The sequence below is a fragment of the Salmo salar genome, chromosome ssa18, assembly GCF_905237065.1.
Source record: "Salmo salar chromosome ssa18, Ssal_v3.1, whole genome shotgun sequence".
NCBI classification, from domain to species: Eukaryota; Metazoa; Chordata; class Actinopteri; order Salmoniformes; family Salmonidae; genus Salmo; species Salmo salar.
The window spans coordinates 25,887,282-25,899,184 of NC_059459.1; the positions used below are offsets into that span (position 1 = coordinate 25,887,282).

Consider the following 11,903-nt stretch of genomic DNA (forward strand, 5'->3'; position numbering starts at 1 on the left):
ATTAATGTTCTGGAATGTTTGTGAGTTAACTAATATAATGGAAGATAGTCTAGAACCATGCAGTATTTCCTAGTGAGCGTAACTAGCAGTAGCTCAGTATTAGTGAACTGCACTGCTGTAGCCCAGTGTAGTGTCTAATATCTGTGGGAGCAGGTTAACCCAGGCAGTTATGTGTGTTGAATGTGCCAGGCCTGCAGGTCTTTAACAGTACTCAGGCTCTCACCCTCTGTTCTCGACCCATCCACTATGTGCAGAGTCCCCTGTAGCATCTGTTGGAAGTCACACGTCTGTCTAAGACCACTAAAAGTACCACTTCAAGATCGCTACCACTATAAATGATTACCGGCCTCATACCTGCTGACATCACTTTCCCAAATCTGAACCATCCTGAACCATCCTGAAGCCCACTAATAACAGCAACAACACTATCAGTTTGCATCTCACACACCTGTCCTCTAGTATAATCCTCCTCTCCCTCCCCTGTTGGCCTCTGGGTCATTCACAAAGCTCCTTTCCTCCAATCAGGTTTTAATATAGATCCTTCCTCTTGAATGATTCTTCCCTTCAAGTATGTGTGCCCCTCCCTCCCCACTCCCTTTGTGTGATCGGGCATGTTGTTGGAGTAGCATGGCACCGTGCCACCCTTCCTGCCTGCATGCACCATCTGCTGCCCTGTGTGACGTGCTCTCTCAAACTGTGTGCACTCGTCTCCCTATCCAGCCTCCAGACCCTCCAGCCTCCATAGTATCAAGACCATCAGTAGTAATGGCAATAATAACTCCCACTTCTCTCCACTCCAGACCAAAGGTACAGTCACCCCCCTCTCTCCCACGCTCCTGTATACCGTTGTTGATTCACACACACAATAGATTCAAACAATAAGAAACAGAAGGAAGAAATGAGTATACAACTCTTGGGAATTGCTTCTTCTCTTAGTCTGAGGGATGTTCTGGGAGGGTCCAGGTTTAGCATATTTTGTATTTATTTGCTGTGTCACAAAAAAGCAGGTTCCAGAGCTATGTTCCTGAGCGATGCTTTATATCCAGAGCCTGTCATCACCTTGGGGTGGTACTCTAATGTTAGTACTTGAGTTAGTCATACGCCGTTAGTACAGAACTCACCTACAGTACTGCTTCTCTTCAGGCACGTTGAACGGAAACCTCAGCAGGCCCCACAGTGAGAGTAGTGGGGAGTTCAGTCTCAGTCTGGACCAGGAGGAGTGGTCCAGCGGGAGCAGCCCTGTCCAGCACCCCCTGTCCCGCTCCTCTCACCAGAGCCCCATGCTGCTGCGGAGGTCCCTGGACCCCCAGGCCGCTCAGGTCAGGAAGAAGACGAGCAACTCCTCGGGCAGCACCAGTGAAGTGGTCTCTCTACAGCAGTTCCTAGAGGAGAGCACCGACCCTGCAGAGGTGACAGCCTGGAACACACAGCAACACTAGATTACAACACTGTACTATACCATTTTGGGATAGGAGTACTGTTTTATTCATAGGCTTCAGATGTGCTATGATAAGAAACAAGTAGAAGTTATTTCACCAATCAAGTCTGCTATAAAGCCCAGGTAATGTCATGGTATGGAAACTTGAATGTCTCCTCTCCATCTCCAGTCTGGCAGCCAAGAGAATCTGACCGTTGAGTCTCCCCGCCTCTCTGGAGGCACTGAGCATGTGCAGAGGGACCGGGCTGAGCGAGGCTCCACCTCCTGCACCGGCACTAAGGGGCGGGGCATCCTGCGCTCAGCCAGTGGGAAGGCAGCGCCAGTGCACTCAGACGGCCGCCCCGCAAGGGGTGGCCAACCAGGTCGTCCCAGTCTACGGAAGGCAGAGAGTACGCGTGTGAAGGGCACGGTCCAGCCCCGGGTCGTCCTCTCCTCCCAGAGTAAAGCCATGTCTGTGTCTGAGCGTCTGGACATCTCTTCCACCTCCTTCTCCACGCTGCCCCGGGCCAGCAGCGTCATCTCCACAGCTGAGGGCTCCACGCGTCGGACCAGCATACACGACCTGCTGTCCAAAGACGCCCGGCAGCCTGTGTCTGTGGACCACTCACCCTCCTCAAAGGCCTCGCCTCGCGCCTCCACCACGCCCAGTGAGTACCCCACAACCAGTACCCCCTCACAACACCCCAATCACCAGTCCATCCCCCTAGCCCCAGCCCTCGTGCCCAAGTCAGTCAGTATGCCCTGCACGGGCAGTCAGCAACCCCCCAATAGTAAGGAAACTGATCTCTCCAGCCTGGAGTCCTTCTTTGGAAAGTCCTTCACAGTAGAGTCAGTGTTTATGGACTCCATCTTCAGCGAGCCAACCTTCACAGGGGCCAAGAGCCATACCTTCCTCTCCCTCAACACCTCCCTGGTCAGTAACATCAGCGGCCCCCCAGGCAAAACCCACCCCCAGCCCAACTCTGTTCAAACCGCCCAGAACCAACCAAATGGTCAAAAGCCCTGCCCACCTGATCAGAATGGGGAACAGGAGGTAATTGACACCAATCGTGTGCTCGATGCTGACCAATCCCCATCCCAACCCCTTAGCCCAGAGGACCAACAATCGTTGTGGTATGAGTATGGCTGTGTCTGAATGTGTGGCGCCCTGGTCAGCTACTGATCTGGGACCTGCATAAGGACCAGTGATGGTGGGGGAGAAAGAAGGAACTCTGCATGCTTTATCAAAGCACTATCATGCTATGTTTCTGTTGAGCTTTCATGTTTTCATGGCTGATTTGTAAATCACAATTCCTCACCTCTGGTTTGGTCTATCCCTTTGTCTTGTGGAAGTGGGGTTCTCTGGATGTCTTTGCTTCAATATTCATTAATCAAACCTCTTGTTTGGCTCACATTTTAAAGCTATTACATGACTGCATTATGGGGGACATGAATAGCTGTTCTTGTTATTTTAATCAACATTTACCATTTATTTATCAATCACAAATGCATCTTCAGAAAACATGTTGCAACGCTACATTAACTATCATTTGGACATTCAGTTCAACTTTTTTTAAATTAATCTCCATGTCAGAGGTCCTCCAGAGTTATAATGGAGCTCTGTTTAATATTAACGTTATGAGACTTGTAGAACATGTCCCATGATAGGCTGTCTGAGGAACACATTAGCTGCCAATAAGCTCTATTTATGGAGTCATTAAGTAATCTAGCCCTTCAGAGGAAAGAGCTACTATCTTTAACAGGAAACCAGTTTCTCATCTATTAATGAGATATAATAGATTCTGTTTCCCTTTTTTTCTTATTGGGTGTTTGGTATGTGGGGGAATCCTGTCCTCTCTAAAGTACTGTGTCGCATTTCATTACCAGTCTAATTCTACTGTATCGACCTCAATGCATATTCACTGAACTGCATGGCTTTATTCTGTCTTGGTTTGTTCTGGACCTTTCATTTTGATTGTTGTGATCAAAATGGTTTTGTCTTTTTCTTTGGTGTGTTTGTGTTTTGTGCATATGACACGTTTTTTCTGTTCTATTTAATTTTCTGAACAAATCCTTCTCAATTGGGGTTAAGGGATGGTTTTGGAAGAAATGTCATTCACTAAATGATTTGAGAGGAAATGTAAGTTGTAGAGAGAATGTTGCCTTGCTAGTGTTAGTGATGAGAGAAATTTGCAAGTGAGACGAATGTGATTGTAAGATTATTTTGTGAATGAAGGTTCTTCTACTCTTGGTTGTCATGGTATTGGATCTGGGTAAGGTGTCGTGAGAATGCTCACGGCCACAATACAAATTCCAATAGCACAATAACTCATTTTAGGTTATGTATTATTGTAGACTGACTGGGTCCACCTTGTACAAACGTATATTATGAACCATATGAAGTTATATTCAAGGGCAGAAAGCACTCCTTTATGCACCAGTAGTAGGAGTAGTGATGTCGTTGGTAGTTTAGATGTATTTATTTCTGCTTCGTTATGTATTTACCATTTTGAAATAGTTTTATCGTATTTATCTTGTGTGTATAAACCATTAACTGCAGCCTTTATTCAGATGGAATATAACATGCTTTTGTTCTGCAGATGTGGAAGTGTTACAAGAGCGCAGAAAGTCAAAAAGCGGAACTGGGGAGCAACAAAGCTCCTAAACATTATTGATGAGCTCAAGTGGTGAGTGCTGCTCTCCAAGTCCAACAGGGAGATGGGGGGGGGGGGGCTCCATGGTAACCCAAAGTGGTGTAACAGATGTCCCATCCTGGACGTGCTTGCTTATGCTACGCTGGTGTGTCGTCGTCGTCGTCCCCCCCGGCCTGGCTTGTGCCACCCGGTAAAGGGCACATGAATGGACCGTCTGCATGGCGTCTGGTGGAACACGCTTTGTCCATTTTTGTGCCCAACCCCTAATAACAGGAGGACCTGTCTGTCCTGCTACACCTACATGCACCCCCTCCCTCCCGTCCTCCCTGCTCCTCAGTGATACTGTGTGTGTCCATAGCTGGCTTTACTTCACTTTTTTCTGTTGGTATTCAGGAAAAAGCACTGGTGGCTGTATACGAGGTTGTGGTCCCTTTGCGAGCTTATCTATCTGCAGTACTGCATGGCTTTGGTGTCGTGCAGCTGAAACCCCTCCCCTTACCCGGACTGTCGATGCATGTAGACTGCTTTCCTGTGCGTCCATATCTACATGTTCATCTTCTTCTGTCATTTCTGCCTCTAACATTTTTCTGTCCCCTTCTCTTCTTCTCTTCACTCTGTCTGCCTCCAACTCAGAGGAAAGTGACCTTCGAGCTGTCTGTTTGACTTTGAAGCCTTTAAAAGTTGGTCTACTGAGATGGTCTTCAGTGAGAAAAGCTTGTAAAAAAAACAACATTTAAATCAATTTCAAGAATGCTTCAATAGAGAAAAGTAAACGTCCTCTTTTTTCCTTGAATCAAGGAAACAAAACTCATAAAGGGACATTTCTAAAATGTTCAATTTCATATTCATCATCTCCAGCAACCACCCCAACAACAACATATGAGAAAATGCCACGTTTCTATGTTTTGTGGTAAAATATAGAGTTAGATGTGTTTCCAATTACATCATTGTTGTGCATGGTGTGATTTTGAACCAATTATGAGTAGGTATTGCTTACTAATTGGTTGATGTCATTGGAAAATATATTTTTTACTGCAAAACATAAATGCACCTTTTTTTTTTTTACATATGTTGATGTTGGGGTGGTGCTGGAGGTGATGAATATGAAGTAGAAACATGTTGAAATTTCCCTTTAAGACATACAGGTAACTGCCAAAATAAAAGAAACGCCAACAAAGTGTCTTAATAGGGCGTTGGGCCACCACGAGCCACCCAGAACAGCTTCAATACGCCTTGGCATAGATTCTACAAGTGTCTGGAACTCTATTGGAGGGATGCAACACCATTCTTCCATGAGAAATTCTATAATTTTGTGTTTTGTTGATGGTGGTGGAAAACGCTGTCTCAGGCGCCGCTCCAGAATCTCCCATAAGTGTTCAATTGGGTTGAGATCTGGTGACTGAGACGGCCATGACATATGGTTTACATAGTTTTCATGCTCATCAGACCATTCAGTGACCAATCGTGCCCTGTGGAGGGACATTGGGCCCGTTTGTTTCACATGGCCCGGTGCCCCGGGTGGGTGTAGATTTCACTTAAGGACCAATGGGAGCACCGGGCCATGCAAAACTACCTTGCCCATTGTTGTCCTGGAAGAGACCACTCCCATCAGGATTGAAATTCTTCACCATCGGTTGAAGGTGATCCTCAGAATAGATGTGTATATATTGGTGTTTACCTTGCCATCTAAGGGGTTGAGAGGATCTAAACCATGGCAGGAAAGTGCTCCTCACACCATAACAGTGCTGCCAGAACCCTCATTTACTCAAGTTTGTCCTTTATTTTGGCAGTTACCTGTATGTGGTGACAATTGTTTTTCTAAAACTGACTTTCTGGCAAATTTTTACCTTTATTTAACTAGGCAAGTCAGTTAAGAACAATTTCTTATTTTCAATGACGGCCTAGGAACAGTGGGTTAACTGCCTTGTTCAGGGGCAGAACGACAGATTTTTACCTTGTCAGCTCGGGGATTTGATCATGCAACCTTTCGGTTACTAGTCCAACGCTCTAATGACTAGGCTACCTGCTATGGTGACAGACTGCTAACGTTCACTCTACACGGACCTACACTTGGTGCCAATGTTCACGCAAAGCCAAATGGGTGAGCTTCAACTAGACCCTGGGGACTCCACATTGTCCTCTGTGTGACTTTGAATCAGCTGGACTTTTGCAGTCTGCCATTTGATGTTAATGATACTCTTTGTAAATGAGCATGCACATGCAACATCTTTCTTCTGTGGAACAGCTGACATCTACTTTCAGCAATATGCACAGGAAATAAAACTGCATGTGGACACAGAACAACAAGGTCAACCACATTCTGCATGGAGCAATCAATCAACACGCTTTCCTCCCAATCAGAATGGACTATGTTTTAAGTTGTGTTCCTCTGAAATGCCAAAATGACTATCGCAGGAAGCCATGCCATCTGTTTGATTGACAGCCAATCCAATCAAGATAAAGGTTGTGTGAGCTGAATGGCACAGCTGTGTATGTGTACAGTGCTGTCAGATTACTGTGTCTGTGATGATGACCTAGTGTCCATTTCCTTCTCCACTTTTACATAAATCTATTTGATGTAATGAAAATTCCAGAAGACTCCTGTGTGTCATTTCATCTTCACTGCCCACAGGGCCAAGTCTTCATCTCATAAAGGACTGTAACTGTCAAGTGTCATCTATTCTTCGTCTGATGAATAATTTGTAATCTAATCACCAACTGAAGTTGGATGATTGGATGAAAGTAATGTCATGATTTCTACAGACAGATTAATGTAATGCCCCTTTAAATATTATATATGACACTTTAGGGGGAATAGGCCTGCACTGTTTATTCTGCTTTATTGAAAATGTTTTGCTCCAAACCGGATCTTTGTCAGGGCGGTGGATTGGGAGCATATACAGTGTGCAGACCTTCCTGTTCTTTACAGGTGTTCTTTATTAGCCCAGCACCTAAGTTAAGGATGTGCATAGAAAGATAGCGTATAATCCCAGATGATATGAGTGGAGTTCCATCATCTCCTTTATTACACTGCAGTGTTTAGTATCAAAACAGTGTAAATGACTAGATCTCGCAGAGGGAGATGCAATGCAAACACCGTAAATCACTACGACACTGTCTTTCAACCATGTACATATAACCAACTATCTACTGGCCTCTTGCCCATAGAAAACAAGGGCTCTCCATCCATTATTCTGTCCCAAATGTTTGATTATTTTTTTTACAATAATGGACATTTCTTGATAACCCGAAGTAAAGGCACAAAGTAAATAACTTTAAAATAAATCCTTGTACCAAGCCAAAGCACAGTCTGACAGGATAGTAAGTATGTTAATTTCAAGGTATTTACTAGTCAAAGCTCTGAAGAACTGGTTCATGTCCTGTCTCCTTTAAAAACTTCAAGAGATCCTCTGGCTTTAGTCCCATAGAGACAGCATTGGTCATGGGATGGAAGTAAACTCGCTCATGGCCTCCGTTGACCAGGTCGCTGTCCAGGACAAACTTGACGCTGTGGTCCTTATCACAGAAGAGTGCCAGGGCAGTGGCACAGCCTTGGCCCACCTTCAGTTTCTCCAACATGGCTGCCTCCTCAGCAAAGCGGAGGTTGCCGCTACCCAAGCCTAGCTTCTTAGCCAGGTCGTTGAGGTTGACCGGACGGTCATGGCGGACAGAGACTAGCCACAGGCCCTTCTTCTTCTTGTCTTTCAGGAAGAGGTTCTTAGTAACTGCTCCACTGAGGTCTTGCAGGTGAGGCATCATTTCTTCCACAGTGAATACCTAAGGGAGAAAAAAATATCACAGCAAGTTAGAGGACATGTTACTTTGGTATCTGATGTCTAAAATGTCTCCCTCTCGTTTCATCTACTCTGAAATGGAAGATCTGGACAAGTACAAATTCTAGTAGGCATCTATCCTACTGCTTTCACCTAGACTGGTAACAGATCAGCACTGGAGAGGCGACTACTGAAATGAAATACAATCCTACCAAAAATCAGAAGGAACAATTCACTGAAGAATAGTATAAGAGAACATATGATACGTCTATTAAAAGTCGCATGCGGGATAATTGTCACATTTTCTACCTGTAACGTTCTACACATCGAATAAGCACCAGTACTAAAATGAACATGGCTTGCGACACCTAGTTGTGGTTGTTAAAGGGAACACAAAATAAAGCTCAGTAAGTGTCAATTATTTTCCAAAATAGCAAAACAATGCACGGCTAAATTCTTATTCTAGGAGTGATGGTGGGGATGTGCATTTGTTCTCCAATCCAGTGCATTGAAATATTAAACTCACTGGACCACCTTAGCAAGCTAGCTAACGTTAGCTAAACTAACATTATTGGTTCTTACCGGTGGATGGTCTACGCAGACCGTCTGGATATTCAGACTTTCCAAATACTTAACCAACTCTGTCCGGAGCTCAGGTGTTGCCATTGTTAATTTGAAGAGGAAAGAAACGCTATTCAGGACAAATCGGAACACTCACGTAGCATACACTTCCTCAGTCTACTCATTCCACAAACCTGTATTTACACAACTGCGCAAGCGCAGCCGAACGTCTGAGCAAACCCAGTCAATGGAAGATTTTTGTTTCATGGTTTGTAGATGTATATGTGTCACCCATTAGTGTTTTTCAGTAGTTGCGACTCAATTCTGAAGCTCCATTGTATTAGAATATAATTAAAAGCCGCCCAGGGGTAAATTATTTCCTTGAAGTGATGACATAAGTGATGAACACAATTGCATCAATACAATGCAGTAGTTAAGCGAGTTTACACCTTTAAAGATTCGTTCAAAACCAACGGAGGACATACAAATGCCGCGTTCACGTGGTACAAGGTAGACGGCAAACATGTCAGTTTTCAACGAGAGCACGAACGTAAATGCCGTCAGCTGCCACACAAAATATTTCAACTTATGCCGTAGCGTTCCCTGCCCGGTGCTCAGTCGTGCTGTCACCAGCTCTCTTCCTTTCTTGTCCCACTACGTGAACGGGTATGACGGTTTTTGTGCCCCTCCGCTAAATGAAGCACAAGCTATGTGGAACATCCAGTGACAACTGAAAAGTCGCATTGTAAAAATCCATAGTTTTACAATGCCCATTTTATTTGAAATAATGTTCGAGCCTAAAAAGACAATTTTATTGGTAGCCCTGCTAATAACAACCCTATGAAAATGTCCAAATTGGAAACCAATCTATCCATTGTGAAAAAGAATATAAGAATCAAGCCATCACAGTGATTGGTAAAAACATTTTATTTACTCCAGTCCAATAGATTATTTGTCCTCAGGCTTGTTGAAGCAGTAGGTGAGGCAGCACTTTCCACAGTAGTGCCTATCAAAGTGGCTGGCCATGAACACGCCAGCGCCACACTCATCAGCGGGGCACTCACGACGCAGACGGTGGATCTTGCCGTTTTCGTCAACCTGAGGAAACACCATGGAAGCATAAGTACAGCAATGGAACACAAGACAGTGGCTGTGTTCAGTAGGACACAACATAGCAAAGGGTTTGCAAAAAATAGTGCTATTTTTACAACAGGACTCATTGATGAGGAATTCTTGACAACACATGAAGTCTGAATATTAATTTTAATCATCAGCCAAAAATGTCCTTGGTTATTAGACAAGTTCGGGTTGCAGTATGTCCCCAGTTTCATTCAGCTTGAAAACAAGTAACAAATGTCTACAAAACAATAGTTGGCTCCAATCACTAGAGATATGGTAGTGGTCACAGCCAAAACAGCCTACTACCAAAATTCATAATATAATTACTTGAATCTAGCTGAAACCCACAATAAAGAAAATGCCTTACCTTGTAGTACTTGAGAACTGCGAGTTTGACCTTCTTCCTCTTGTGCTTGTTCTTCTTAGGAGTGGTGTAGGACTTCTTCTTCCTCTTCTTGGCACCCCCACGCAGTCTCAGCACCAAGTGCAGTGTGGACTCCTGCAGGAAAAAGCAACAGTTGAGCCAAACTGACAACATATAGCTATGGCTTCAATGGTCAACACTGCATATGACAAAATACTTTGACTGTATGATGGTAAGGAGAAACTCCAATAAACAAGGATTATTCACCAGTCACAGAATTAAAAGCACCCAGAAACAAAATATCAATACAATGCTGGGAAACAATTAATTATCTTACCTACCACCAATAATAACTCCTGATGGCAATAGATGTTGCATTAACATGAATTGGTATACTTTGAACGTTAACTGAAAATTCAGCACACCTCTTAAATGTGATCAGATAAATGTAACAAAAAAAGTATCTTTGTGGGCCTTGGGAGGTTAAAGGGGAGGCAGGTAGCCTAGTGGTTAGAGCGTTGGGCCAGTAACCGAAAGGTTGCTAGATCGAATCCCTGAGCTGACAAGGGAAAAATCAGTAATTCTGTCCCTGAATAAGGAAGTTAACCAACTGTTCCTAGGCTGTCATTGTAATTAAGAATTTGTTCTTAACTGACATAACTAGTTAAATAAATGTTTTGTAAAAATTTAAGAGGATGAACATCAGACCCAACAACACCCAGATCTATATTATAATATAGTTAAATTAGTTAGCCGAGCTGACCTGGTCATTTCCACGTGTATACTCAGGGCCATGCTATCAAAATGTTAGACTTGAACCGAGAGAGAAAAAAATTATTCCACCAAGTTGCTCTTCTGGTTACTGAATAAATCTATATATTTTGGCTAGGCCTTTTGAACAGAACCCACCCAGAGTCCCAGGTCAGGTAAACATAGAGACCTCTGAGAAACACTGGTCTAAGGGAATTATGTGTTGGCACTTAGTTGATGTAATCTACTTCCTGCAACACCTTTACTAAAGTGTAGTATTGTCAAATGTTTAGGGAGGCTAAAATGTTCTCACCTTCTGAATGTTGTAGTCAGACAGTGTGCGTCCATCCTCCAGCTGCTTACCAGCGAAGATCAACCTCTGCTGATCAGGAGGGATACCTAGAGGGGGACCCGAGTGCAGAGTTCAGTCTTTGACAGCCAACGTCAGTGCTCTCTTATATTCAATTCAACGGATGAAAAATGTATGTAATTACCTTCTTTGTCTTGAATCTTAGCCTTGACATTTTCAATGGTATCTGAAGGCTCAACCTGGAAATATGAGAACCTGTCAGTTTTTAAAACAGTAACGTGGCTAACAAGCCTTCCCAGGATATTGATTAACGTCGACTTGTTACCAGCCAAACGTCAAGAACAAATATCACTTATTTGGAAAGTTATATTAACATAGGGATGTTACAATAGTTAAATTAGTTATCCGAGCTGAACTGGTCATTTCCACGTGTATACGTAGGGCCATGCTATCAAAATGTAGCTAACTACTGTAACATTAGCCTACGTAGCATCTCAGAATAAAAAATATTAAGATCACAGGTTGGCAAATTCCGGCTAATCCAATTAAGATTTGTGGAGTTACAAATATAGAAGGCTGATTGATTACTGAAATAACGCACTCTAGAATGATAACAGAAAATGTACACATGCCCCGCTAGTAGAAGCAAGAAGCCCTCCATCACAACGCGTGACACAAGCCCTAAGTGCCCACCTCGAGGGTTATAGTCTTCCCCGTGAGGGTTTTGACGAAAATCTGCATCTTGGCGTTCAATCCACCTGCACATATGAACGACAGCGTTGTATTTATAACTACTTCAGCTTTAACACAGTATACAATTTCGTTATTATGGTAAATAATGGCCTAAAACAGAGAGCACGATCTTACCACAGGTCTCCTGCTAATGGCGGATCATGAGAAGAGGGCTTTCGAAGCGTGCGACGGGGTTTTCGGGGCTCGTCTGCAGGGAGTAGGT

General features: G+C 43.8%; 3 protein-coding genes across 9 annotated transcripts in view; 1 reads left to right on the forward strand and 2 right to left on the reverse strand.

Annotated features, from left to right (window-relative positions):
- Window positions 1-6,662, forward strand: part of LOC106577115 (girdin) — a 105,327-nt gene extending 98,665 nt beyond the window's left edge. For 3 of the 7 annotated variants that reach the window (XM_045700961.1, XM_045700965.1, XM_045700962.1), the window contains 3 exons: window positions 721-807; window positions 1,144-1,409; window positions 1,608-6,662. In XM_045700961.1, the coding sequence (XP_045556917.1) occupies window positions 721-807; window positions 1,144-1,409; window positions 1,608-2,573 (1,319 nt within the window). In that variant the 3' untranslated portion in view covers window positions 2,574-6,662. The remainder of the gene's footprint in view (window positions 1-720; window positions 808-1,143; window positions 1,410-1,607) is intronic. The other 4 variants (XM_045700967.1, XR_006760348.1, XM_045700966.1 and 1 more) reach the window with 4 other exon arrangements.
- A 403-nt stretch (window positions 6,663-7,065) lies between these two features.
- On the reverse strand, window positions 7,066-8,644 carry LOC106577117 (prolyl-tRNA synthetase associated domain-containing protein 1). Its single transcript, XM_014154862.2, has 2 exons — window positions 8,427-8,644; window positions 7,066-7,848 (listed from the first exon to the last, which is right to left on the reverse strand). Exons 1-2 carry the CDS (start codon window positions 8,508-8,510, stop codon window positions 7,420-7,422), a joined length of 513 nt encoding a protein of 170 aa, XP_014010337.2. The 5' UTR covers window positions 8,511-8,644; the 3' UTR covers window positions 7,066-7,419.
- A 673-nt stretch (window positions 8,645-9,317) lies between these two features.
- On the reverse strand, window positions 9,318-11,888 carry LOC106577118 (ubiquitin-40S ribosomal protein S27a). Its single transcript, XM_014154864.2, has 6 exons — window positions 11,816-11,888; window positions 11,642-11,706; window positions 11,133-11,187; window positions 10,952-11,037; window positions 9,892-10,023; window positions 9,318-9,503 (listed from the first exon to the last, which is right to left on the reverse strand). Exons 2-6 carry the CDS (start codon window positions 11,687-11,689, stop codon window positions 9,354-9,356), a joined length of 471 nt encoding a protein of 156 aa, XP_014010339.1. The 5' UTR covers window positions 11,690-11,706; window positions 11,816-11,888; the 3' UTR covers window positions 9,318-9,353.
- Between the last annotated feature and the right edge of the window lie 15 nt (window positions 11,889-11,903).